The sequence below is a fragment of the Chionomys nivalis genome, chromosome 26 (assembly GCF_950005125.1).
Source record: "Chionomys nivalis chromosome 26, mChiNiv1.1, whole genome shotgun sequence".
NCBI lineage: Eukaryota > Metazoa > Chordata > Mammalia > Rodentia > Cricetidae > Chionomys > Chionomys nivalis.
In genome coordinates, this window is record NC_080111.1 from 15610361 (window position 1) to 15638358 (window position 27998).

Below are 27998 nucleotides of genomic sequence, written 5' to 3' on the forward strand. Positions count from 1 at the left end.
TGCCTTTCACAGCTCTGCTGCTATAGCTCAAAAGAGATGAGTAGTGTCATCTTCCCGGATTAAATGGCCATGCCCTCAACCTGTGTAATAGTTTCCAGACGGGCCTTCAGGAAGGAGGCAGGGACTGATTTTGCGATGAGGATAAGTTTTTTGGTTTTTGTTTTTGTTTTTAAATTTATTATGTATAGTTTTCTGCCTGCATGTCAGAAGAGGGCACTAGATCTCATTACAGATGGTTGTGAGCCACCATGTGGTTGCTGGGAATTGAACTCAGGACCTCTGGAAGAGCAGCCAGTGCTCTTAACCTCTGAGCCATCTCTCCAGCCCGAGGGCAAGGTTTTGAGCAGGCACTTCAGTGCAGCTAGAAAGAAGTCCCTGTCTTAGGAGGACCAAGAAACAGCCCCTGCAGAGCAGGAAGGGTCCTCACCAGGAGCCCACTCTGTTACCTGATGCCTTCTAGCTTCGAGGCATTTTCCTCTAGTCCCTGAGCAATCCCTACGCGGTTGAAGACCAGAACACATCAAGGAAGGGAAAGTGCTTTCAAGACACTTGATAATTTTCTGCCTTTCGGGAGTCTTTCTGGGTGATTTTAGCCAGTGGATTCCCCATGGAGAGAAAGGCCAAGCTAGTTTTGCAGAGTCAGACAATGTATTTTTCCCTCCGGCAGGCTTCTTCTGAGTGTGGACAGGCTTTGTGCTCACCCCACTTGTCCCCCAGTTCTGACAGACAGCATTTCAGTGCACGGGTCCCTGTCCTCTTCAGACTGTGACCCCAGCTTCCAGAAATTTCTTTCCCTTTAACTACTGGGAGTTCAGCCTGAACCCAGTCTTAAAGAATCCCCAGGAATGCACCTCACTACTATTGTGCTCATGTCCTCAACTACAGTGGAACCCTTGACCTGGGGATCATCCCTGTGGGTGGCTGTGGAGGCCCTACCAGCCTACCCATGCTGGACAGCAGGACACTCCAAGTTCCTTCTATGATGCCAGTAAAATTCCACTACCCTAGCAAGATAAAAATTACAAGAAAAATGGAAAATATAAGCCAATATCCTTAAAGACATAAAATCATAGGTGCAAAATTTTCAGCAAAATACTTGCAAACTGAAGGAAGGCATACATCAAAATGATTATCTACCATAAACATTTTGGTTTTTCCCAGGAAATGTAAGTTTACATACTTAAATTTATACATGTAAAAATTACAGAAATTAGTTGAAAGGTGAATATTACACAATATTTTCTACTGAGAAAGGAAAGCCCTTTGACAAATCTGATGATTCATGATAAGTGACCCAAAGAGAGTAGTAATATAGGGGTCGTCATATTTTAACATCATAAAGGTTTTTAGATGACAAACTCAGACAATGTCATTCTAAATGGAGCAAAACTCAAAGCAATTAATTCCATTGAAATCTGTAAAGAGACAGAGCTGCCCACTAATCCCATTCATTTTCAGCATATTGCTTGGAGCCTGAGAAACAGTCATGGAAGATGAACAAATTAAAGGGATCCAAGCAGCAAAAGAAGAATTTTGTACCATCTATATTTGTAGATGATATTATATTATACATAAATTGAAAACTAAAACCCTTAGAAATTATTAATGCATCCAGAAGGGTATCCAGAAGATGAAATCAACTAACAAAAATCATTAGTACTTTTATACCTATAACAACAAGCATGCAGAGAAAGTGATCATTTGAACATCCCATGGACAATAGCTTTAGTAAAGCTTATGATCTAGAAATATAACTAAAAAATGAGGTAAAGATCCTATACAAAAACAACTTTTAACTTTGTTATTGACCTCTACATTTCCCTCTGCTCCCCTCCCTGCCTCTCCCCAAATGCAGTCAGTGTGCTACAGTGCCAAATTCTTCAAGAAACCCCCAGACTAGCAAAGGAAATTATCTTCATGCTTTTGAGATGTGTATAGAAACTAGAAATGCCATGAAGAGATAGAGCCCCCTATATGAGGACCACCTCTGCAGAAGCGGTCACATAAAGTGAGTTCAACCCCAGCTTGTGGCAGTTAGGACTTGCCCATCCCCCACAGTTCTGCCCCCCAACTGCCTTTCTCAAATGGGGCCTGTCTCTCAGCCTCCCTTTCTCCTTCATTCTCTGTCACCAGAGTATCCCCTGCCTCTGAGCAGGACCAATGGTCAAGCACATGTCTGTCCTAGGTTACTTTGCATTAATGTCACAAACATCACCAAGAAAAGTAACTTGGGGTGGAGATGGGTTATTTGACTCACATATCCTTACCATTTACTGTAACACAAATTCTAGTTGTTCTTAATAAAAACCCAGAGTCAGATATAGGGGTTAATGCTGAGGATGAGGGAAGTAAGGGGCCAAGCCCTAGAGAGTTCTTATGCTCAGAAAGGAAGGGGATCCTGTCCTGCATTACAGAATGATCCTGCATTACAGACTGCATCTGTCTCCACCAAGCCTCAGACTGCAGTGAGCTCTTGTCTCCTCCCTCCTTAAATTTCTCTCTCTGCTCAGCCACATCTGTGTAGATCTATGTAAGGGTCTGCAGCAGACTTGCCTCCGGGTCAGTACAAGGAGAGGGAGGGAAAATCGGGGGAAATGTGTGTGGTCTCAAAGGGTGAGGTTCTGTCCACAGTTAGGGAGGCTTTGGTGATCCCTTTGTGACTTGGAAAAGGGAAAGGAAGGACGAAAGCACATCTTCAGCTTTGATGGGGACATCTGGGACTTACTTTTCTTCTTGCTATGAGAAGACACCTAAGAAAAGCAACCCAAGAAGGAGGTTTGCTCTGGCTCAGACTTTGTTGGCACAGTACATTATGGTGGGGAAAGCAGGGCAAAGGAGAGAGAGCAACTGGTCACACTGTGTCACAGGAGTCCCAGACAGCTGACTGCTGAGGTTCCAGGGAGAGCAACTGGTCACACTGTGTGTCACAATCAGGAGTCCCAGACAGCTACTGCTGAGGTTTCAGTGACAGCAACTGGTCACACTGTGTGTCACAATCAGGAGTCCCAGACAGCTGACTGCTGAGGTTTCAGTGACAGCAACTGGTCACACTGTGTGTCACAATCAGGAGTCCCAGACAGCTGACTGCTGAGGTTCCAGTAGTTTTCTCAGATGTTCACTGCTGGCGATGCAGCCTGAGGAACTGTTCCACACATAATCTTCAGGGCGGGTCTTAAGAACTCAGAGACACCTCTTCCAGAAACGCCCTCAGATATGTGCTCCAGGTATCTGCCTCTTAAGCAAACCTAGAGCCTGTCATAGTAACCAGAGTAGATTTAGGTCTTGGAATCCAAGGTGCATTTAAAGAGAAGAAATTAAAAAAAAAAAATCACTCAGGCCAAGAAACAGAAGGGCTTAACGAGGTAGGGGAGGACACAGGAGGAAGATCTGGGAAACCTGCAGAGTCAAGCTGAGTCAGCTCCTGCCAGGAACGAGGTAGCTGACAGACACGCTGCGGATAATAAATACGTCTTGTCCTGGAGACGCCAACTTCTCAGAGTCACTGCCCCTTCTCAGAATGCAGAACAGGAAGGAAGTGGTCTCTGACAGAGAGGGCAGGAGTACTGGTTGGCTCTGCCAACTTTACACAAATGAGACACAGGGGAGGGGAAACTCAGTAAGAAATTGGCTCCATCACTTCGTCCTGTGATGACGTCCGTGGACCACTTCCTTCATCACTGATGAGGCTCTACCAGCTCGCTGCAGGGGGGGGGGGTCCTGTTTCATATGAGAAACCAAGCTGAGCAAGCTAACTTTACCCCAGGGCTCTTGCCTCTGCTCCTGCTTGAGTCCTTACCCTGACTTTCCTCGATGATGGGCTTTGATTGGGATATACAAGCTAAATAAACCCTTTCCTCCCTAAGATGCTGTTGGTCATGGTGCAGGACAGCAAGCACATGAATGCTGGCCCCACTGCCATGGAGTGCCCTAGTCCCTTCCTTCAGGAGGAGGAGGTGTGCTCACGATTGGGAAGATGAGTCGGGACAGAGTGGACGTTTTACTTTGGTCTCTCAGTTCCCACCCTCCTTATGAACTAGTTTATGTTTGTCTCAAAGACAGCAAGAGATTAAAATCTGGTTCAGAGGCAAGATCCTGTCTGGAGATATAATTGACTCGAGATGACTCGAGAAGCATATGAGAGGGGACAACCGTGCTCTAGAAGCTGTCCTGGTAGTCCCTGGTCACTGGTCAAGAAGGCCAATCAACACTCAGGATCACAAGAGAGAAATCAGATCTCCTATTTATAAGGAGCTGAGTTGCCACAGTGGTTGCCCAGGACGCCATGAGGTGAACAGGCACAAAAACAGCCTAGAGTCCTCTTCTTCCAACTACCACTGCGTCCTAAAGAAGAAAGCAACCCCATGCCCAAGAGACCCCAGGAGACCATCTCCTACTTTCTGAGCATTCGCACCTAAAGTGCCCCCTTCCTCCACAACAGTAGCCCCTGGACCAGGACCAGGACTAACAGGTTTAGGACAGAGTGTCCAAGAGTTCCCCATGCCCACGCCCTTTATTCCCCTGGCCCCAAGAATGGAAGACTGTAAACATGGCCTTGACAGAATCTGCTAATGACTCTGTCTCTTTGTAGGACGCCTGTTCAAACTGCACCCATTCTTAAGAAGCCAGACACGGTTTGAGGTTCTCAGGATCCAGCTACAAAGACCACTGCCACTATGCTGGTTGGAATTTCTAAACAAATAAGCATATGTCTGTCTCTTTGTTCCACGTAAGCAGGGGGATGCTAGTTGCATTTTCATAAGTAGGGGAAAGGTGCCTGTGGCCCAACATGGAGACAATCACTACAGGCTATAGCCTGCTGTGATTGGAACATTTCAAGCTTTTACCTCAAAAATAGTGACTGAGATTGAAGAACGAGTATCCTGTATATAAAAGGCTCTAGGCTGGGCTACATTTCTGTCCCAAAAGATTAGGAAGCTGATTTCAGTGACCTGTGGGACCACATCACTGGCACAATAACTGAAGCTGTTTATCTGAGATATGGCAAGACCTTTCTGGAAAGGAGGGCAGTGAACAACGGGGTTCATGGACGTCTGTTCAAAGTATGAAGACCTACACAGCCAATTTCATGGGGTGTGCCCCATCGGCAAGCGTGGATTTGGCACTGTTTTATTGGCGGTGCACTGATGCATTCAAATGCCCGTGGCAATAAAAATGATGGAAAGGAAACATTTTCGTCTCCTCGAAATTGAAGTCCTCAAAAAAACTTTCCCACCCACATATAATTCATCTCTTTGAGATTTTAAATGGAAAGAAATTTACGTTTTTGGTACAGGAGTATGCACAGGGAGGAACTCTGAAAGAACAAATATTGGAAGGCAGGCTTCCCGAAGAAAAGGCAAGAACAACATTTGGACAGCTAGTTTCAGCCTTAAAGTATTGCCATGACCAAAACATCGTCCATAGAGACCTAAAACCTGATAACATCTGCTAGATGCAAAGAACAAAATAAAACTTGGACTGTGGCCTTGCTACCAGATGTGCAGCTGGCACTGTGCTAAAAGGGCGTTTGGAACCAAAATCTATAACGCCCAGTTCTGGTACTAAGAATATGATGGAAGGAAGGAAGGCAGACGTGTAGAGCCTTGGAGTGGTTCTGTATTTTGCTACCACTGGGTACCACCCTTTCAGAGGAAGCACCCTGAAAGAAGTTGAGGAAAACATTGTCATTGGCAACTATGACATCCCAGATGACATGTCTGCACATGTAGAAAAACTAATTCATCAAATTCTAACAGTTGCCCCAGAGAGGAAACCCTTCATCGAAACCATCATCCAGAACCCATGGGTCAAGAGTCCTAAAATAAACATCCAGATCCAAAATTATAGAAACCTAATTAATCATGGCTTTCCAAGAAACATCATCTTTGAGTCCCTGAGGAACAGGAAATGTGACAAAATAATGGGGGATGTATTTAATATTAAAAGAACGGGCAGACCACAGGCTTCACTCCACCACCTCAGCCACGTGGACAGACCCTGCCTCTCCACCATTTCTGGTACCTCCAACAACTGGTCGTTACCTGGAACAAAGCGCCAGTGAGCCCACCTTTGGCCTATCAGGGCAGATGATGGCCAGAAGGGCCCCCATGCCTCTATGGTGTTCCCAGAAGAAGATCCCCCACTTCTAGCCATGCCCCACTGACTAAGGCTGCGTCCGCCCCATGTGTCAGCTGCAGACAAAACGTGCCCTTGCCACCTGGACCATCTTTGGCTCACAACATTGGGTGTTTCAGGGCACTGATAAGTGCAACCAGGGATTGCCTGTGGAGACTCTGTTGCTGCATTAAAAATAAGCACACTCTTTAAGTTGTGGGTCCCAGCTCCCTTCTCCATAGGAGATGTTTTGTGGGGGCAAACAACCCACTGACATAGTGCATTGATCAGCTAGACTTCCATGATGCGAAGAGCTGCGCCAGACAGGACACCTAGATCTGCATCAGCTGCGTCTCTCACCAGTGAAGACCTCGTGAACATCTTTTAACTTTAGTGTTCTCTTCTTCCATCTTCAGTTACCTTGTCTTCTCTGAATGACCATTGCCTGATCCTAGGGTAAGCCTTGCTAATCCAGGAACATGGGGAGGGCCTATATTCCCACGCCATCTGTGCGGTCTCTCTGCTGTCCTCTCCTTCTGAGCACTCTGTCCCCTGTGACTCACTGTGTGGATAATTCTTCCCTTTGTCTGTGCCCTCATCTTCCTTCAGGATCCATCTGTTCATTGTCAGGGCCTCAGGAAGGTGTGGGCTGGCTTATGTTCAGGGTTCTTGGGAATCACCGTCCTTCTCATCCCATGGTTTTCCACCCTCTCATTTCTCCCTCAGCCTCCTGGTGCAGGTGGACCCCTGGCAGGCCATGGTCTCTGTGTGCAGGACAGGAGGCCATCATCGCTAGGTCAGAAATCCTCACCTGCATCGTCACCACCATCTCTAGTGTGGAGGTAAATGGGTGCCGGCCTCTCTCTTCCTCCCCCTGCCACTGTGCCCTGTGACACAGGTCATTCCTTTCAATGCCTAGACCTAGAATCCCTCTGAAGATGGGACTTGGCAAAGGGCCACCTGGGCGGAGGTCCTGTCTTTTCAGATCACTGGTTGTTTTTTAAATGGGAGAAATCTGGGGATCTGGGCTCACAGATGAGCATCTGTCTGATGACGTGTCACAGTGTCAAGAGCGTCTCCCTGCTTTTTTTTCTTTCTTTTATTTCTGTTATCCCAGAAAGTACATTCCCAGCTTCCCCGTGTTCATCTGTGCTTGGGCTTCGTGTGAGATTTGGCAAACTACCAGGAGCAATGTCCTTGCTACTGGGAAACACCCTGGTTTCGGGGACCTTCCTATCAAGTATTATGGTTGCTGAGCCGAGGCGTCTCCTCAACCTGACCGGATAGGAGCACGGTGACCACCTAGCCCCATGTCTGACCCCCTGCCTGAAAGAGGGGACTGAACAGTCAGTTCGAGGTGCTATGTACCATCGGCTAGGGTGCACATGGCTCTCTACAAATGGCCTGTCGTGTCCTCACCGGTACCTAGGTGGCATAACAGCTGTAGAAATTATAAAGCAGCACCTTTAGCTCATCCCTACAGAGATGGCGATAGGGTAAATAGTGCAAAATCAGAACGTTACTAGCCTCTTCCACGACAGCACCAACCGTGCATTCCTTCTTTATGACTGAACACACCCCAGCGGGGAGCCTTGTACCAGCTTGTAGTGGGAGAAGGCACACTGCAGGAAGGAAAGGTGCACAAAATATTCAGGCACCTAGTTTCAGCCATCAAGATTTGCCAGGACCTTGAATCGTCCACCAAGGCCTCAAGCTAGACGCAGAGGTCAATGTGAAGCTGAGAGACTGTGGCCTAGCCACCAGGTGTGGAGCTGGCCCCGAGCTGCAAGGGAGCTGTGGGACCAAGAGCAGCAATGCCCCAGAACTGCTTCAGAGAGAAGAATACGATGGGAGGATGGCAGACGTGTAGAGCCTGGATGATAGAATCAGGGAGTTTTCGAAAATCTGAAGAAGCACCTGGTCTAATTATATCAGAGATGGCGGTACCGGAAACTGTGCAACATCCACACATCATTCGCCTCTTCTAATTTTAAATGCAGAAAATTATACTTTTATATTGATGGAGTATGTGTCGGGAGGAAATATGAAGGAGCAAATATTGGAAGAAGGCAAGCTGCATGAGGAAAAGGTGCAGGAAATATTTGGGCAGCTAGCGTCAGCCGTAAAGTGCTGCCCATGACCATGACTTGGCTCAGCGAGACCGGAAGTCCCAGAACATGCTGTTAGATTAGATGCATTGGGCAATGTGAAGCTGGGAGACTCTGGCCTTGCTACCAGGTGTGGAGCTGGCACTGTGCCAGAAGGGCGCTGTGAGAACAAGTGCTGCGATGCCCCAGAACTGGTTCCTAGGGAAGGCTACCATGGGAGGAAGGCAGATGTCTGGACTCTGTTTGTACTGCTCTATTTTATTACCACAGGGTACCCACCCCTTCAGAGGAAGCCCCTGAAAGAGACCGAAAAGAATACAAGCAATGGCACATATAACATCCCAGTTCACATCTCTGGGCAACCTAAATTTCTCATTAACCAAATTTGAACAGTTGCCCTAAATAGGAGACCCACCATTAGAGATATTCAGCAACATCCACGGGTGAAGAACCCTGAAGGAAACATCCCTAGTGAGCCCAAACCCCCAGACCCTGTAATTGTAGACATGCTCCTTCCCCATGGGTGCTGCAGACAAGATGGATGGATGAGATTATGAGGTCATAACTAACATTCAAAGAATTGGTACATGAGGGGCTAGCCATGCACCTCCACCTTCTCTGGTAGCTCCTTCATATATCTGGTCTTCACCTGTAACGAAAAGCCAGTGAGTGACCCCACTTCTGGCCTTTTCAACACCCAGCCTTTTCAACAACATCACCCGCCTGATGTCCGGACACCTCCATGCCTCTGTGTAGTCCCCAGAAGAAGAGCCCCACTTCTAGCTCTGCCCCCTGAGCGTGGCTCGGCTTTGGAGAATCAAGGGCAGCTGCAGCCCATGATGCCAGTTCCAGCCCTAGTTTCAGCTTAGCAAAGCTCATTTCAGGAACTCCCTGAGGAGCTAGATAGCTGACCGTGCTGGTCATTGCTGTGGTTCATAGGCATCCAAGCTCGGTAGGTTTATTATTGCCCATCCCCTCTGAAACCTCCTTCCTAAAGTCAGAAATGACATGAAATTACCTTCATGCATTTGAGATGTGTATAGAAACTAGAAATGCCATGAGGAGATAGAGCCCCCTATATGAGGAACACCTATGCAGAAGTGGTCACATAAAGTGAGTTCAACCCCAGCTTGTGGCAGTTAGGACTTGCCCATCCCCCACAGTTCTGCCCCCCAACTGCCTTTCTCAAATGGGGCCTGTCTCTCAGCCTCCCTTTCTCCTTCATTCTCTGTCACCAGAGTATCCCCTGCCTCTGAGCAGGACCAATGGTCAAGCACATCTCTGTCCTAGGTTACTTTGCATTAATGTCACAAACATCACCAAGAAAAGTAACTTGGGGTGGAGAAGCGTTATTTGACTCACATATCCTTACCATTTACTGTAACACGAATTCTAGTTGTTCTTAATAATAAAAACCCAGAGTCAGATATAGGGGTTAATGCTGAGGATGAGGGAAGTAAGGGGCCAAGCCCTAGAGAGTTCTTATGCTCAGAAAAGAAGGGGATCCTGTCCTGCATTGCAGAATGATCCTGCATTACAGACTGCATCTGTCTCCACCAAGCCTCAGACTGCAGTGAGCTCTTGTCTCCTCCCTCCTTCTATTTCTCTCTCTGCCCAGCCACATCCCTTCCCATCTCCACCTCCCTAGTGCTGGATTTAAAGGCAGGAGACACCCAAGTAATGGATTTAAGGGCATGGACTCCCAAGTAATGAGATTAAAGGTGTGAGCCATCACTGCCTGGCCTCTGGTGGCTCTGAGCTCTGATCTCTGGGCAAGCTTTATTTTTTAAAACACAAACAAAACATTCACTATAACTGATCATCAATGAAGGGCAGTCAAGGGAGGAACACAACCAGGGCGGGAAGCAGGAGGTAGGAAATGGAATGGAGACCTCAGAGGAGTGAGTGCTGCTGACAGTCTTGTTCTCAATGACTGACCAAGCCAGCTTCCTCTACCTCCCAGGGCATCCTGCCCAGTGTTATCACAACCCCCAGTGGGCTAAGTCTGTTACAGCTCAGATGGAAAGGTATCCTGGCAGTCAGGACCCCAGCACAACCCCACTGCCACTGGGACTCCTAGGCCTCTGCCCTCCCTTCCTCCCTCTGTCCTAGACCTGCTCTGTGACCTCCTAGGTGGTCCTGCTTTGGCCCCTGTTGCCTCTCTCATACCCTGACCTCCACTGCCTCACTCCACCACAGAGGCCCTTGGAGGGAGGGCCGGCCTTGCTGGGTGCCATGCAGACCCAGCCCACCTGCTGCTGTGGGTTCCCTGTGGTCCCCTGGTACAGAAGGGTTGGGGAGTGTGCGAGCCCATGCTAGCTGTCCTCAGGGACCTTGTTGGTTTAAGACACAGTTTATGGAATTGCTTGGTAGGTTTGAATTTACAGAGAAAGCGAATGCTCCAAAGGGAGGGAGAGGCCCCTTTTTAATGGGGTCAAGTGCAAAAGCTGAAACTGCCCCCTGGAACTTCCAGAAGTCAGGACTCCTGTGTGTCCCTCCAGTCCTGTCTCTGGGTGACAGGGATAGCACTGTGAGTGAACACCCTGCCCTTTGGTAAACAGAGTACTCTGTCCTTGGTCTGCTTACAACCTATTTTTTTTCCACAAATAAAAATGCAAATGACTCGGGCTGGAGAGATGGCTCAGTGGTTAAGAGCATTGCCTGCCCTTCCAAAGGTCCTGAGTTCAAATCCAGAAACCACATGGTGGCTCACAACCATCTGTAATGAGGTCTGGTGCCCTCTTCTGGCCTGCAGAGATACACACAGACAGAATATTGTATACTTAATAAATAAATAAATATTTTAAAAAATGCAAATGACTTCACAATTTTATTAGATGACCGTGATGAAATAAGGAACAATGAAGGTTTAGAAATTAGGCAATTTTGGCAGAAGAAATAACACACTACTAAATAAAGAGTGGTTCACAAGATAACGTAAGGAGAATATCCAAGTTTTCCTGTAAATTAATGAAAGCTCAATGCAAAATAACCTCTGGGGTGTACTAATCACAGTCCTAAAAGGGAAACTTACAAGTGCTTACATTAGAAAAAAATAATCTGGTGGTGGTGGAGCAGGCCTTTAATCCCAACCTCCAGAGGCAGCTGCAGGGGGCTATCTGGGAGTTCATGGCCAGACTGGTCTACAAGAGCTAGTTGCAGGACAGGCTCCAGAGCTACAGAGAAACCCTGTCTCGAAAAAGAAAAAGAACCCATGGGAAAGACAGGCTGTAGCAGAGTTCAGCTATCTAATATTGAAGCTCCTGTCTGCTCAGCTAGCCTAAAAGTCCTAAGTGGGAAACAGGAGGGACTCGTATTAGACAAGAATAGTGATTCCTAAATAGTGACCACACTGACGTCACTGACCAGGAAGCTGTGAACACTCACTGTGAAATGGACAGTTGATCATAGAATTCAATCACACTCGTCTTATATGGGACGAGTATGCCTAGCAGATGGCATACTTAGCGCCCTATGGCTTGAAACCCAATGTGTTTGATCTGACCTTTTATAATATAGTAATCTCAGATCAGTTATGTTTGGGGAAGATGGTAACCAACTTAGCATCATCTATGATGTGTGTCAAATTAAGCATTACTTTTTGAATTCGGAACTACTGTTAAGAATAACCATTGACTGCATATCATATGCATTGTGAAATTTCTAGGTAAATGATTAGTGATTTTTTTAAATGACTGAACAATGATAATGGGCATTTCACCATATATGAAAGCTATACCTGAATTGTGCTAAGAAAAGGAAATAGAGTCGGTATGTATAGGTAAGAGGCTCTCTCGGAGCATGCCAATGAAAGGGAATACATGGTACTGTTGGGCTGTCCAAAGGGAATAAACCATTTATTCTTCTACCTCACCATGGGGGGGGGTGGGGACAGGAAGGGACAGAGAGAAATCAGAAGAACTATCCAGAGCTTCCAGTGCCGATGTCCACCATGCAGCAGATGTATCAAATCACGTTTTTCTGTCTTGCTCAATCTCCACAGCAAGCACACAAATGTGTGGAGGCGAGAATGCAGGCCTTTAAGAGGATTACTGGTTGCCCAAGTCGAGCGGGACAAGAGATGGCCAGGCCCAGCTCGGTCCAATTCTACCTAGATTTCTGGATGCTATAGTACAAATCTGTCAGCACTTCTCTTTTTCTTGCTTTCTATAGAGTCACGCCAGTATGGTCTAGTGCCTGGTGACGACAACACGGTGCAGACATTTATTGAGTCCACACTGCACGTCACACAAGACATCGAATAGTTATTTCACTAAATGCCAACAAATTGAAAACTGAGACTCAGAAAAGTTAAGGGACCTATCCAAGGTCACTGAGCTCAGACTGGCAACACCAGGAACCCCATCTGATACACAGACCACACTCCCTGCACAAACTCTCATTCCATTGCCTTCAGCTCCTCAAAAACTCGTTCAGTCATCAGAATGAGTTCACTGCCTCTGAGTGTGAAGAAAAGCAGAGGAGAAAGATATATGTTCGGTAGTGCTGTTCCCAATAAACACCTGGCCTTGGTGCACACCCAACATTAAAATCACTTAAAAATGCCAATAATTTCTTCCACAATACACCACAGTATGATCTCTCTTCTGAGTCACATGACATGACGTGTTTCCTTTACAGAGCTGTACTATTACCTGAAGCCTGCATGTAATCGCCACATAATCATAGAAGGCATTTGTGAGAAGGGTTAAAGTCAAAAGGAGTTTTCCCATCACTAAATCTCAATAATCTAGGAAGCCCAATTAACTATAATACCCATTTGCCAATACTGAAGTTACCCCAAATTTTAGTGATTGGCCATCAAACCCTAAATTATTTCGACATACAGAATTTTTCTACTAATGTCCTTGGCTTCTTACTGAAACTCAACTGCAATGGATTTTTTAACACAAAACTGGAGGGACTCCAACAGAATCATTAGCATTAGTAAATATCTAGTTAATGCGCTTTAGAACAGGCCCTAATGGACTCCAGAACCCGCATGGGTGGTGATTTGGGCCCAGCACGGAAACATCCTTGTGAATAATGCACAAGACTCCACACCTCACTCTCCCTCCTCTGGGCTTCGAACTTCATTTCAATGGAAGACTCCACACTGGAATGCCTAATCCAGAAGAGTGAGTTTGTGTGCACTCAAACACAATATGGAAAGGCTGGGTTAATTTGGCTTCTGCACATAACTTAGTGTTCTCAGAAATAATATTACCAAATTGGACCAAAATAATGGTAATAATAATAATTATTAACAATAATAAGCTTGACTAAATGTTTACTTTCACTTGAAGACAGTTTGCATGCATGGACAGACAGCTGACATTCCCTGGCACATCAGGGTTTTAAGGAATTAGCTTGTTTATGATTAATTAATGAACACTTTCATGAACATGATCACAGCGAACCAAAGGCCAGAAGGTACGCTTGGACGCTCTGATAGGTTTGTCTGAGGCTCTGTGGGGATCCCTTGCTTGGCACAGTTACCTGTGTCAAAGAAAGTTTTGACAGTTGAGGAGGCAGCTACACCTCCAGGTTAAGGGGCGCACTTCCTGTCAGTAAACCTCAAGATTTAAGAAACCCATTCCACATGACACTGTTGTCATCTTGCTGTTCCCTAGAACACGGGTCTATCTTTTTAAGTATCCTAAACATTCCCTGATCTTGTTGTTTGTGTGTTCTTTGTTAAGTCGGTTGCTCGTTTTAAAAGTCAATAGTCTCTGAACTGCACTACTGCAGCAGTTCAGGAGACTGATTCATAGAGTCCCCACAGCTTCATAGCTCACTTTTCTCTACAGCAGCTGGAAGGTTCAGCGTCCTAAATACTGAACACCCAAACCTCCATTTATAGGACCCGAAGTACTCAAGGTATTAAACAAAAGGTCTCATGGTATCTGTCCCACTTCCTCTAGGTTGGCTACGTTAAACAACATCAGGCAGGCACACATCAAGGTTTCGGCGATTCTCAAAGCTATATTACTAGTTAAACACCTAATACCGGAGCGCTTTAAAAATAACAAATAACGTGGTGGCCGCAGGACCCCCAATGGTGGTGATGACTGGGTATCCCCTTGCGGTACACTGTGGGTGCAAAAGATACTAGTGGCGGAGAGGAGGAACCCAAATTAAAGCTTGGGAAGGTCCACAAATGAAGCCCAGATCCTGGGGAAGAAGGGGCCGCTCTCCGAGTGATGTCCCCCTCCATCCCTGGTCCGCAGCTCGCCCAACGTGGTAGCTGCCTGGCAGGTGTTGGGAGCAAGGAGCACCCCCCCCACCCCCCAGGAATCAGGAATTTAAGAGAAGTAGCTGAACAGACAACAGCTCTATGGAACACCTCCATCCAGAGCGCGTACATGTCCCGTCACCTGTCTTGGTCAAGATAGGAGCATGGTAACCCTGTATACAGTGCAGCGCCTCCTCAGAAGCACACAATATTTTTGTATTTCCTTTATGTGAATTTTTAAGCTGCGAATCTGATGACCTTAATTTCCTTTTTGACACTGAAAGTTTTGCAACAGAATATTTTTAAAACAAGGCAATAAACAATCATTATACAAATTCAGAATATACAAACACACGGAGAATTATATTTGCCCATAATCTAACCAAGGTAGACCTGTAAATATTTTGATATAGCATCCATCACCCAAGGCTGGCTATCTTGCTGGATATTGTTTGTTAACAGAGATGTTGTCACATTCAATGTACATGCTTTATGACCTGTGTTCTCACATTCAATGTGTTATGAACATTTTCCATATTATGGCACAATATTCTAAATTATAATTAATAAAATAGTATATGCAAGTCAAACATACTCTGCCCTATGTTTTTATACATCCCATTGACATAATAATTGTTACCTTGTTTCACTAGTTGAGAAGGGACCAAAAGAAGAAAATTTTGTGATACATGAAAGCTGTACAAAAATCACATTTGACTATGCACAAAGTTTTACTATAACGGTCATCTTATCTATGACTTTCTAGCTATAACGAGACTGTAGTTACTACATGTATCATACAGCTTCTGGTGCTGGGAATACTATGTTACTCTACAGCAAATCATGGCTGTATAACAGTCAGAAAATATTCCTCCAATGTATTTCATCAGTAAATCACATAGATAATATAGACTATTTAGAGATAACTGATCATTCTAACTTTGCATTCTCATAGGTCATAAAATTGTTAAGGACTGACCAATGAAATCGAGGAGTTTCTGCACCGCAAAGGGGACGAGCATCAGAGTGGCGAGATGGCTGACAGAATAATGTAGAAGGGTCTTCTGTTTTGTGTTAATTTCATTGGTTAAATAAATAAAAGGCCTTGGCCTTTTGATAGGGCAGAAAATTAGGTGGGCGGAGTAGACAGAACAGGATGCTGGGTAGAAGGCAGTGTGGCAGACCCCATGGCTCTCCTCTCCGAGATGGACGTAGGTTAGAATCTTTCCGGTAAGCCACAACCCCGTGGTGATACACAGATTACTAGATATGGATTAAAGCAAGATGTGAGAGTTAGCCAGGAAGAGGCTAGATATAATGGGACAGGCAGTGTTTAAATGAATACAGTTTCCATGTAATTATTTTGGGTAAAGCTAGCCGGGAGCCAGGCGGCAGGAAGCGGCCCGCCACTCCTTTTACAACAACAGAATGGGAGAAAATCTTTGCAAGTGGATATGTGGTAGAGGATTAACATAGGCAATAAAGAAGGTCACAAAGAATTAAACATGAAAACCCATCTAATCAGTAAACAGGTGAACAAATAGAACTGTTCTCAAAGGTAGAACTTCAGACAGCCAGTATATGGAAACTGTTCAACACCCTTAGCCATCAAGAAAATGCAAATTAAACAACACCGTGATGCCATCTTGCCCATAAGACCGGCTGTCACCAGGAAAACAACATGACAAAAATGCTAGAGAAGTGTCATGCTCTTTTACACTGGTGAGAGTGTAACCTGGTGGTTTTGCTACGGAAGGGAGGCACTCACAATACACAAGATGAGCAGCAGATTAATTTGATGAGAATATGGTCCATACACACAGTGGAGTTTTATTTAGCCATAAAAAAGGTGAAATATAGCACCTTTAGGAAAACAAATAGAGATTTTCATTAACATGATAAATCTGATGTAAAAATAAAAATGATAACATAAGCAGCACAAGTCAGACTCAGAAATATATGAACCATATTTTCTGTCATATATGGACACATATTTATGTGTGTGTGCGAGGCCATATGTAGGACATATGCAGATATGAAATAAAGAGATTATGATGAGGAAGGAAAGGGAATAAATGGGGGAGGGCAAAGAGAGAAAGAAGAAAACACAATGCCCCATACTTTCCCTCATATGCAGAATCTAGACTTGGTCACACACACAAAAGCAGAGGAGAGACTACTTACAGGGAGAAAGTTGTACACTGAGGTTGCAGGGGAGAAGAGCAGGGAGGTCAAATACAGAAAGTACAATGATTCAGATGAATGACAGGTCACAAAAAAGCCCATGACTTGCATTCCAACTGTAGCAATTAATTAAAAATGAAAATACTAAATATGTTCTCTTGTCCCCTGACCACACCAAATGCAACACAGTGACTAAAGACACATTCTTCGAAATTAACAGTTCATGACCTTGAAAAAAGAATTATCTAACCAGACTTTTTGAGGAATCTTTAATGGCATAATGCAATTGGGAGTAAAATTTCAGAGAAATGACCCTAAACCCATGAGAAAACTATTAGATTAAAATAGCAGAAACCTTGACATATACATGAGAAAGGTAAGGGGAGACTTAATTTTATAAAAACTGAAATGACAGATGAGAATGAGGTCACTGAGTTAGAAAGGTCAAGCAAAGACTCGGTCAACATCTACAGAAACGACAATGTACAATTACAAAAGGCCAACAAATATTTAAAACTGCATTCAGCATCCCTAATCATCAGAAAAATGCAATTAAACCTAAGGGTATAACCATAGCTTTTTTTCTTAACAGTTTTATTTTAATAAAAATATAATTACATCATGGCTTTTTGATGCAATCAACCGAAGCAAGCGAACGAATTAGAATAAGCTGGCAGGTTTCTCAAATAAAAACAGGAGTACAAATCCTAAAGTCACAATTCACAAAAGATGAAACCATGAAAGAGAAGCATGGAGTTTAATGGGGAGAGGAACTAAAACTCTTGGAACAGCGGTACCAGTGAAAAGATAAGGATGACTTTGAAGTAACTGTATGATCATTATTTAACCAGCACAAAAAACATTTAGTGAGTATTGAATGAGAGAAAAGATATAGTTGAAACAGCAATAAACTTGGGTTTGAACAAAATTCTCACCAGACACTTCAAGGAGCAACTGCATCTACATAGAAAAGTTAATCAGAGATAACAATGGATGTAAAATGGACAGGAATATTTTATAAAGTTAATAAAGTGATTTGGCTGGGTGTGGTTAGTGCCCAGAGACAGACATAGGGGGATCTCTGTAAGTTTGAGGCCAGGCTAGTCTATATTGTAAGTTCCAGGTCAGAGTTCTGTAGAGAATCTGCTTTAAAATAAAAAAAAAGAGGCAACGATTTGTATCCCTAGTACTGCAGTAGTTAGTGTGTCCAATGAGAGATATGCAGACATTGCAAATTTTATCACCTGAAGCAAAAAAAATCAAGGCACTAACTTCCACGGTACTTCAACATAAGGCTTGGCTGGACCAGTACAAAGTAGTACAAGAAGGCAAAAGAAAGAGAAAATCATGTGGAGAATTCTTGAATCAATTAGAACAGAGAGTAGACACTAACTCCAAAGTCACAAATTTTAGTATTTTCCTTACGTCTTAAAGTATTTGCTACATCTACACAAGATGTATACATCTTAAATAGAAGAATGAAGGGGAAATGCAAGAAAGGAAGAGGTAAGGAAAGGGGAATTAGACAAGGGATTCTCAAAAAAATAGACCAAGTAAATCATCATCAAATAAGGATAAATTTAAACCCAACTATATCAAAGATTACAATAAACATAAGTCAACCACCTTTGGCAAATAAAAGTTCACAGATTTGTGATGTGGGGGATTAACAATGTGCTACTGAAAAGATTCAAAAGCAGAATAGAGAGTATATCTGAACATAAAGAGGGGGGAACCCTACCATTTGGAATTGAGTTTTGTACAGTGTAAGGTGTAGGGATTGAGTTTCATTCTTTCCATGTTAACACCCAGGGTTCTCAGTCCCATGGTAATGTTGCTCATCAACAGATGAGCGGGTAAAGAAAATAGAGCATACACACCAAATGGAATTTCATCCCGCTAGACACAAAACTGACATCATGAGATTGGTATGAAAGTCAATGAAGCTTGAAATTTTGTACTGAGGGAAGTAACCAAGGGACAAAAAGACAAACGCTGCATATTTTCTCCCACGTGTATGTCCTAGCTTCCCCGACTCCTCAGTTCCACGTGTTTAACGTGGAGAACCTCTAGAAAGCAGAAAACTAGAGAGGAGACATTGCACAGGGCAGGACACCTTAAGGAAGAGGGGCAGAAGGGACACATATGAGCACGGAAAGGATGGGAAACTTGGGGTCACAGGTTCAAACAGAAGGTGGGAGAGACACGAGGGTGGGGAAGAGAGTCAAAACAAGGGAGGAATGACTCACGCTGAACTCTCTCAGGTTGGCCTTGACGAGGAGCAGCAGGCCATTGCTCTCCTGGGTCTTGTTCTCAGTTTCCGTCAGGAGCTCCTTTGGCGCCTGCAGTTGTTCACTGTGGTGTGAAAGGAGGCCACTGGCTGCCTCCTTCAATGCCTTCAGCTTTTCCTGGGGCTTTTGGAACCTCTTCTGAATTCGTGACAATAACTCTTTAGCAGCCCTGATAAACATAAATGGTCCACTTAGGAAGTAAAACTTGGGTCTTGAAACCCCAATAAGAGATTATTCAAATGATCATAGTTCCTTCTAGGAATATAGAGTGACTTCTTGTTTGGTTTTTTGTTTTTTATTTATTTAGACAGACAGGTCTTGACTATACTGCTTAGGCTGGTCTTTAACTCAAAAAAATTCTCCTGCCTCAGCTTCCTTCATTTTACGATTGTAAGTGTAAATGACCAAGCTTAGCATGGATCCTGATTGCTGAAGACTAGAAGCAAATTTTCTTTCTTTATATGTTTCGTGTGCATGTGTGTGTGATGAGGGAAGGGATGTGTAAGTGCCATGTCAAATACGCAGAGTTCAGAGCACATTAAGGTCTGGCCCTTACTGTACTTGCATGGATGCCTGCAGGCCAGAAGAGGGCATCAGATCCCACTACAGATGCTTGTGAGCCACCATGTGAAAGCTGGAATCGAACTCAGGACCTCTGGAAGAGCAGACAGTGCTCTTAACTGCGGAGCCATCTGAGCCACCATCCAAAGGTCCTGAGTTCAATTCCTAGCAACTATATGGTGGCTCACAACCATCTGTAATGACATCTGGTGTCCTCTTGAGGAAGAGACCTGGCCAGTCATCCTCATCAACATGGACAAGTTCAACAGAACCACCATATACGGGCTGCACATGCATGCCTCAGCATCCACAGGGCTAGATGACCTCTCACGCACTCCTTCCCATACTTCCCTGCAGTTCCTTGTCCTCATCTGAACTGCACAGCCTTAAAGACTCTCAGCCATAAATGCTGAGAATCCTGGGAACTGCAGTAACATGGAATCCTGGGAGCTGCAGTAGTCCCTGAAGATGGCAGTGGTCTGGCACTGAGTGAATGACTGGCATTTGCGCCAAAGCTGATTTAACAGACTGATGCATGGAGCATGATTTTATAATAACTATGATTAGTAATATGATGACAAGTCATTCCTGCAACAACCTATGACATTGGAAGAGGGATTATCTCAGAAACTAGAAAGTGAAGGTTAGAAAATACATTTTCAACTCCCCAATGTTTAAAATAAAGGCCCCCTGAGCCATAACTCCATTTATAGATGGAAGAGAGAAGTATAGAATCTGATTGACAGTGTATTCCAAACAGAAAGGGAGATACAATTATAGAACCGGCAGTCCCAAAGAACCCAGCCAGTGGGGAGGGAGAGGGGCTGGCCCTGCCTTCCCTGCTTTGTTTCAAATGCATTCTCAAAAAGTGAACTCTTCTTAAGTGGTCTAGAAGCTCTGGTGGGCACAAAGGCTCTACTGTCTCTCTGGGTATCCCCAAATCCTGCTATCACATTTGCAAGTGGGGTTCACATCTGTCCGTTGAGTGATCAAAGGGTGGTGTGAGGAAGGGGACTCCCACAGGTGGATCTGGATCTCTAGGACGACCAGCCCGGGAATCTACGTCTTACTAAGCTCCTTCATAGGCAAGGATTCTGTCCTACGTGGGTCAGCAGCAGGAGACAGAGCTGTCACTCTTGCCGACATAGCTGGGCACTCTGTGGTCTTGTTACCTGCTCTGGCATCTTGCTGCCTTCACAGCATTCAGTTCAGTTTTCTTGGGGGCCTGTCCGGTGTCTCTGAACCAACATTCGAGTGACTGCATCATGAGATCTCATCCCAAAACCTATCCAACCAAGCCTTTCCTTTTAAGTTCCACCCAAGCAAAGCAGCAGGCCAAAGATATGTTCAAGGGAAAAAGGAATGATGAACCTAATGTGTGTGTTGCTGGGGGAAAGCGCACAGTGCTTACATTAGCATCCTTGTGGAACTGATCTGGAACTGAGCACTAGGGAGCCTCCACATGCATATCCTGGGACTAAATGATCTGGTCCTACTATCTACTCTGGTAATCTACTGCCCTGAAACCCAGACAGGCAGGGCAGAGTCTGCATAGACACATACTGTAAACGCAGCTTTCAGGAGGTTGAGATGAGACAATTTTAAGTTCTAGGCCAGCAGGGATACAGTGGGACCCTGCCTCAAAGGAGAAAGAAAAAGAGGAGAAGGAGGAGGGGGAGGAAGAGTAGGAGAGGAAGGAGAAGAAAAAGGAGGGGGGGGAATGGGACAAGAAAGGGGAGAGTGAGGGCAAGAACTTGTAGTATAAATATCTATATGAAACACATAGAAATATGGAAAATAACAGAAAATGCTTGTCCAAGGTATCTGTCACATGATAATTTACAATAACAAAATTCACAAACACTTCCGATGCTACTAGAAAGAACAGAGCATGAGCGAGTCTCGTGTAACTGATTAAAATGATCCTCAACCTACCTGACGGAAAGACAGTGCCAGCTACCAACCATGTGGAAAAAGCTAGAAAGGGGCCAGGAAGGAAACTGCAAGCTCCCGAGTCTACGAACAACCGTTCTCTGGGGCTGCACACTGTGCGGTTCTATGAGGGCTTGCAGGACCGAGCTCTGTGATGCTGACAGTGGCCATCTATCCTGGAGCTGATCATGTAGGTGTTCTCCATTATTCTTCTTGACAGACCACCCTGTGTGTGATCTACATAACAGTTTACTATGCTCTCTGGTTTGCAGTAGGTGAAATTAACCTACAAGTCACAGGAAAACAGAGCCTACTGCACAGTACGCAGAAATGGACGATACTGGTTTCCCTGATCTGTTTTCTGTATATGGAGGGGCAGGTACTCATCTTTTCATTTCCTGGACAGCTGGGCCTCTTTCCTCCCTTACAATATTAATTCTCAAAGATCATTCTCCCCAAAATTTCCCCTTTCCAGCAACCAAATGCCTGATTCTCGTTGATGGTTGAACAGTGCTCAGGACTTACTTGCGTTCAAGGGTAGCATTTTGGTGCGACTCTGTGAAATTCCTTTTCTTTATAAGTTCCAGCAGAGAAGAAATGTTCTGGTGCATGCTCTGAAGAGCAGAAATGGGTGGCTGGATGTCCCCATGTGAGGTCTCATTCAACGCTGCCACCTTTTCTGTGACGTCTACAGATAAGATATTACCGAGAAGATACGTCACTAAGTAAGTCTCTTCAATGTAGATAGTAGGGATCCCGGGCATTTCAGGGTCCCCGTGCTATTGGATGGTCCAGTCCCTTGGCATTAGGAAGCCCAGCCCAACACCATTCATGTGCTTCATAAGGCGATCGTGACTCTTTCTACCAACAAAGCACAAAGTCCCCAAAGGAGAGCCCCTCCCACACAACCTTTGATGTTGGCATGCAGCTGCTCAATGAATGTGGCCAGGGCTTGAGTCCCATTGACAGTTCTTGTCGTTGCTTTATTCACCTGCTGACTGCTTGCTAAAACTCTAGTGAGCTGACAGGGCAGGAAGGACTAGGTTAGTGAGGTTTAATATTATATGAGCTTCTGAACACAAGCTGTTGCCTCTTTAAAGGGACAAAATATATCCAGATCATAAAGATGCACGATCATGCAAACCAAGGTAAATATTTCTAGGCTAAAATTTGATGGACTGGATACTGAAATCACCTAAGACACGCTCACTGTGAGATAGGATGGTTTATTTTTACAAGCAGTCTAGATGACCAGCAAAGCTTGTGTCCAATTGTGAAAGCCTTAAGACATTAGCACCCAAGCACAGTCACGTGTCACCGAGTGACGAGAAAGCACTCCTTAGGAGATACTCTGTTGTCATCCATATACACTGTGTGCTTCCTTACACTAAAAGGCACTGTGTACTTACACCTAAGCCAAATGGTACTTCTATGTGTGCAAATATAACACACACATTAATGTGCAGCCCACTGCTTTGCTCCTTGGGTCATGAAGAATATAATCATGTATGATCACAGCAAGCTCCAGAGAATATGATAAAATCCAGGAACTCAATGAATAAGGGATGTATGAGCCTGGTGGCAGAGCAGGGATACACTGTCGTCAGGGGAAATACCATCCTGTAAACACCTCGGTTGGCAGCAGCACCATCTGTCACTGTCACTGCAGCAGATTATACTTCATACAAGTGTGCTAGACTTGTACACAGCTGGCAGCGTGGTGGGCTGCTCACACCAGCACTACTGCAGACACATGAGCAAGGCATGTGCCACGATATTGGCACAGTTAACAACATGTACTTTTCTGAGATGGGAGACCAGAATGTCAATGTGCAGTGCAGGATCTCACACTGACTACCGGAAGTGGAACCTCACTGCCTGGGAGGTTTTAGCTCCTGTGAGACAAGAACAAGTTGTCAGGAAGACTGCGTAAGGCCTGAATCTCTCAGCCAGTAGAGCTGTCCACCTCCAGCCTGATCAGTAACATGGGGGTCACACCAGCACCTCCTTAGGAGTGGGAGTGAGGCCGTGACCACAAAACTCTCAGCCCCGACGCTGACACAACTGCCCTCAGCTGTCATTTCTTTTCGGTAATTTCATAAGTCAAAAGAAGATTGTGATTGTAATATCAAAGACTATAAAATAACAGGATTGGGCCTGCAGGCATTTTCTCCTTAACACCAAAGAGAAGCTTCTTTCACAATGAGAGAAAAAGTATTTTAATCAGATTATTTTCTAGACACTATCTGATTGCTGAGGGACCCAAAGTCCTCACTTAAACATGCAAGTTCCTCTCATATCATCTTTGGTTTCAAATTTCCTGGCGTCAAGACAGTACTTTCTTCAGCATGCATGGCTGTGTACGTCTGAACATATCGAAAAATCTATAATAAAATATATTTGATAACAGGCCCCTCTCACCCGCTAGAAATCAGAAGATGTTTTGGTGGTTCACACCCTGCCATGAGGTAAACAAAATAAATAGTTCCCTACTGACATGAAGACCAAGCTAATTCTAGTTAGGACCTAAAACCATTAGATTGTTGAATCTGCAAGTCAAGGACCACTAAGTACCAAAGCCACTCCACCTCACAAACTCCACGATGACTGGATTTAGGAAAAGGAGGAAACCTCAACAATCTTTTAGTTCCCCTTAGGTTAAGGAGAGAAGGCAAGCAGCTAAGTGAACCACGCGTTTCTTCCTTACTATGCATGGCAACTGTGATCTGCTTAGGACCCTTTTTCACTACAGAGGATTGTGGGATTAGAACCATTTGATGATTGACATCTGGGGCCTCCTGGAACCCACCAGATGGAACCCAAAGGCTCCCAAGAGCTGCCCTGTGATGTGGGTGTCCCCTCTGTGTGCTGTGATTACCATTAATGAATAAAGAAACTAAACTGCTTTGGACCTATAGCAAGGCAGAAGTTAGGTAGGCAGGGAAAGCTAGACTGAATGCTGGGAGGAAGAAGGACAGAGTCAGAGACAGGCCAGGCCATGGAGCCTCAGGAAACAGACGGGCTGAAACTTTGGTGGTAGGCCATGGCCTCTTGGTGATGCACAGATTAATAGAAATGGGTTAAATTAAGATGTAATAGTTAACCAATAAGAAGTTAGAGATAATGGGCCAAACAGTGATTTAATTAATACAGTTTCTGTGTGATTATTTCGGGTCTAAGCTAGCCGGGTGGCAGGGAAGAACAAGCAGCCAACAGCCCTGGGAGGCTGGAGAAGACCTGATGGCTCCCAGGGCTGCCCAGGGAGGTTGGTGGGAACCAAAAGGCTTCTGGGGAGCTGCCCTGGGAGGCTGGAGGGGAGCTGGGTTTTTTTGTTTTCAAAGAACTTACCTCCTTTTGCAGGTTTTCTGTTTGTTCTGCAACACCTTCAAGCTGGATTTCTGCCCAAATCTTCTTAGCATTTTTTTTTAATAAATACCTCTAAGGATAAAAAAAAGAAGCAGTATGACATTGTTTACTGTATCCCATTAAAATATTCCATTCTTTAGAGAATTATGGGCTAAATGCTTTTTGGTTTACGGAAAGACATTGTGATTGCTTTTAATAGTTACTTAAAAGTAAAAGGGCTCACTCATTCCTCACCAACTGTCAATGACAACAATGTTATTCCTTACTATCACCTTCTGGGTTGCTCTCAGACAGACATAAATTTAAACTCTGGTCTAGTAAGCAGACTCCTATCAGATGGCATCATAAACCAAATACTGATTGGTTTCAGTGTCAAAGTTATAAATATTAGCTATAATTGTCAATACACAAAAAAGCACTTACTAAGAAAATCAAAATGAATTCAATAAGGAAAAGATTTTTAAGATTATTTGTAACTAAGTGCTTAATCCATCCCAACATCCTAACCTCTTGTTTAGCTATGCAAACCTTTCACAGTGCTATGAAACAACTGCATTACTATTTAGGAAGAGTGTATGTACCTCGTCCAATTTCACTCTGTTGGTAAAAAATAGAAACAATTCAGTTCACATTCCTGCCCTCCGGAGAGTATTGGATATGAACACAAAGCATTGTTAAGGGGATGGATGAATGGACTACATTAGAGTAAACCATTCAAGGTTACTTACAGTCTGAACCAACTATGCACTTCATCTGATAAATTCAAAGTACAGTACTATCCCTGGGACCTAACTGGCAGTACAATCATGTATTGACTGTGTAGATGATGGTTGGAATAGATATTAAAATATCTCTCCTTTCTTTTTATAGAATTTTAATGAATTCAGAATCACCCATCTTTTAAAAGCACATTTTGCTATTTGATAAAAAGTAATATAAAAATATTTCCTGGAGTCCATAAGCTCCTCCTCAGCACCAGTGTGTGAGTATGTGTGTGAGTGCGTGTTTGAATGTGAGTGTGTGAATGTGAGTGCGTGTGAGTATAAGTGAGTGAATATAAGTGTGTCAATGTGAGTGTATATGAGTTTGAGAGTGTGAGTGTGAATGACTGTCTGAATGTGCATGAATGTGAGTGTGTATGAGTATGAGCATCAGTGTGTGAAAGTGAGTGTATGTGTTTGTGAGTGTGTATGAATGTGTGTGAATGTGAGTGTGTGTATGTTTGAGTGTAAGTGTGTTGGGGGTGAGCACGCACAAGAAGCGCCTCTTTCTGTAAAATACTTTTTAGTAATGACCATCCATTGTCTTACTGTATGTCATGGTGGATAGATTATTTTAAATTATAATGTGAAGGTAAAAAGTAAAATTTAGCAATATTTTCCAATTAAATTAACATTCCAGAGAAGGTATTGTCTATGATTCAATTTCTTTTTTTAATATTTATTTATTTATTATGTATGTATACAATATTCTGTCTGTGTGTATGCCTGCTAGCCAGAAGAGGGCACCAGACCTCATTACAGATGGTTGTGAGCCACCATGTGGTTGCTGGGAATTGAACTCAGGACCTTTGGAAGAGCAGGCAATGCTCTTAACCTCTGAGCCATCTCTAGCCCCTATGATTCAATTTCTTAACTTTACTCTCCTTTTGGTCAGATCTTTTGATAAAACACAAACAAAAGATTAACCCTTTGAGACTTAAACCATCTTCTAAGGAGGAAGACTATTTGTATATCCTTGAACTCCAGTTAAAATAGCAACACGTAACAGAAAATACTCATGTTTGGCATAAACCAGCACTAACGAGGATACAGGACAGATTTACTCCTAGTATTTGTATCTGGACAGCTTTCTCAAATACCCAAAGGTCTGTCGAAGAGGAAGGAGGGCTGTTGCCGACTTCTAGAGAGTGGGACAAAATCCGTGGGCAGAAAGTACAAGGAGGTGTCCATGAAGCAGCTCCATCAGAGCTCCCCAGAGACCCCAGTGAGGTCTGCGATGAAGACTGTTACTTGACACCCATGGGGGATCGAAAGGCAGGGCAGACAAATGACCACCCCCATACTCCTTCTCTCTCAGAGACAGGTGTTTCTGTTCACCATCTCCACATCCTTAGTACCTACCTGGAAATATTTAGTTGTGTTTTCCAGACTTGACAAGATCCCATATGGAGCAGAGGAAACGCCAGTGAGGTTCAGAGACAGAACAGCGTCGCCGATAGTATCCAGGTCATTCAGCAAGGCGCCCACACACTCATCATCACAGGCTTGAAGAGAAAACGGGGAGAAAACGACAGCTAATGCAAATAGCCTTTGAACACTGAGCAACTGAGTCACGGTGTTATAAAGAGAACACACAGTGGGGCTCCAGGCACCACACACCTCATTCTCACTCCAGCCGCAAGGGAGCTGCAATTCTCCTATAGTAAGGGAGACTCAGCAAGTCACAGGGAAAGGAGGAGCCGAGCCTCAGAGTGGCCGAGGCATCATGCCTTCCCACCACTTGAACCTTTACAGTGCCACCGCTCATCTAGAATTGGGCCTGACTACAAGCTGTCTCGGTATTCCCCCCAAAGTCCACTCCCACGGTCTCAGTGTGTGCCAGTACTTCCTCCTCCTCAGAGAGCAGCGGAGAACGCAGTGGAGAACACACGCGGGGGAGTGCTGGCTTATACCAGTCACAGAATGAAAGTAAAAACCTTTCCCAATTCCCTGATACTCATCCCCTCTAACCCTCTCCCATCACCCACAAAGAAGACACCCAAATGACTCTTCCCTGTACTCGACAGACATCCGTCGGAACTGGAGAAATCTATAGAGACCCGAAATTCGGTCAACATAAATGACAACACCTCTTCCACACTGACTGATCCTTGGTTTCAGTAAAAGGGAGTATTGATACAGCTAAGTTATGAAATAAAAATTATTAGCTGGGTGTAGTACATGTTTCTGTAATCCAGTCAATAAACAGGAAAGTGAAGCAGAACTGTGATGTTTGGAGTCAGCCTGGACCATCACACACAACCCTACACAATCCAAGTTGTGTTGGCTTATCTGTGCACAACTAAAGGTTTAATTCAGTAGATTCAACAGCAATGAACACCAAGGAGATGCAATAAAGTGTAAAGTACAGTGAGATTTGTGGTATCCCACTGAGCCCGTGGGTGTCACAGCCAGGTCAGCAAGGATAAGATACACACAGGAGACT

The 27998-nt window shown here is 44.5% G+C and overlaps 1 protein-coding gene across 4 annotated transcripts; it reads right to left on the reverse strand.

Annotated features, from left to right (window-relative positions):
- Positions 1–324: 324 nt before the first annotated feature.
- On the reverse strand, positions 325–27053 carry LOC130866967 (laminin subunit alpha-1-like). 4 transcript variants are annotated; one of them, XR_009056394.1, is made up of 5 exons: positions 26915–27053; positions 24774–24863; positions 21951–22113; positions 18891–19101; positions 325–3252 (listed from the first exon to the last, which is right to left on the reverse strand). XR_009056394.1 is itself a non-coding variant. In XM_057758644.1 (5 exons), the coding sequence occupies exons 3-5, from the start codon at positions 22034–22036 to the stop codon at positions 18695–18697; spliced, it is 360 nt and encodes a 119-aa protein (XP_057614627.1). In that variant the 5' UTR covers positions 22037–22113; positions 24774–24863; positions 26915–27053; the 3' UTR covers positions 17791–18694. The 4 variants fall into 4 exon arrangements, 1 of the variants encoding a protein (XP_057614627.1); XR_009056395.1 differs by lacking the exon at positions 325–3252 and adding an exon at positions 10821–15720; XR_009056396.1 differs by lacking the exon at positions 325–3252 and adding an exon at positions 16530–17784.
- Between the last annotated feature and the right edge of the window lie 945 nt (positions 27054–27998).

Excerpts from the sequence above, each read along its gene's own strand:
- LOC130866967 (XM_057758644.1), bottom strand. The coding sequence starts at position 22,036 with ATGCACCAGAACATTTCTTCTCTGCTGGAACTTATAAAGAAAAGGAAT. Across the intron at positions 19,102-21,950 it reads AATGCTACCCTTGAACGCAA|GGCTGCTAAAGAGTTATTGT; the intron begins GTAAGTCCTGAG and ends TATGTTTATCAG. Across the intron at positions 18,758-18,890 it reads CCAACCTGAGAGAGTTCAGC|GTGTCCTGCCCTGTGCAATG; the intron begins GTGAGTCATTCC and ends CTCTTCCTTAAG.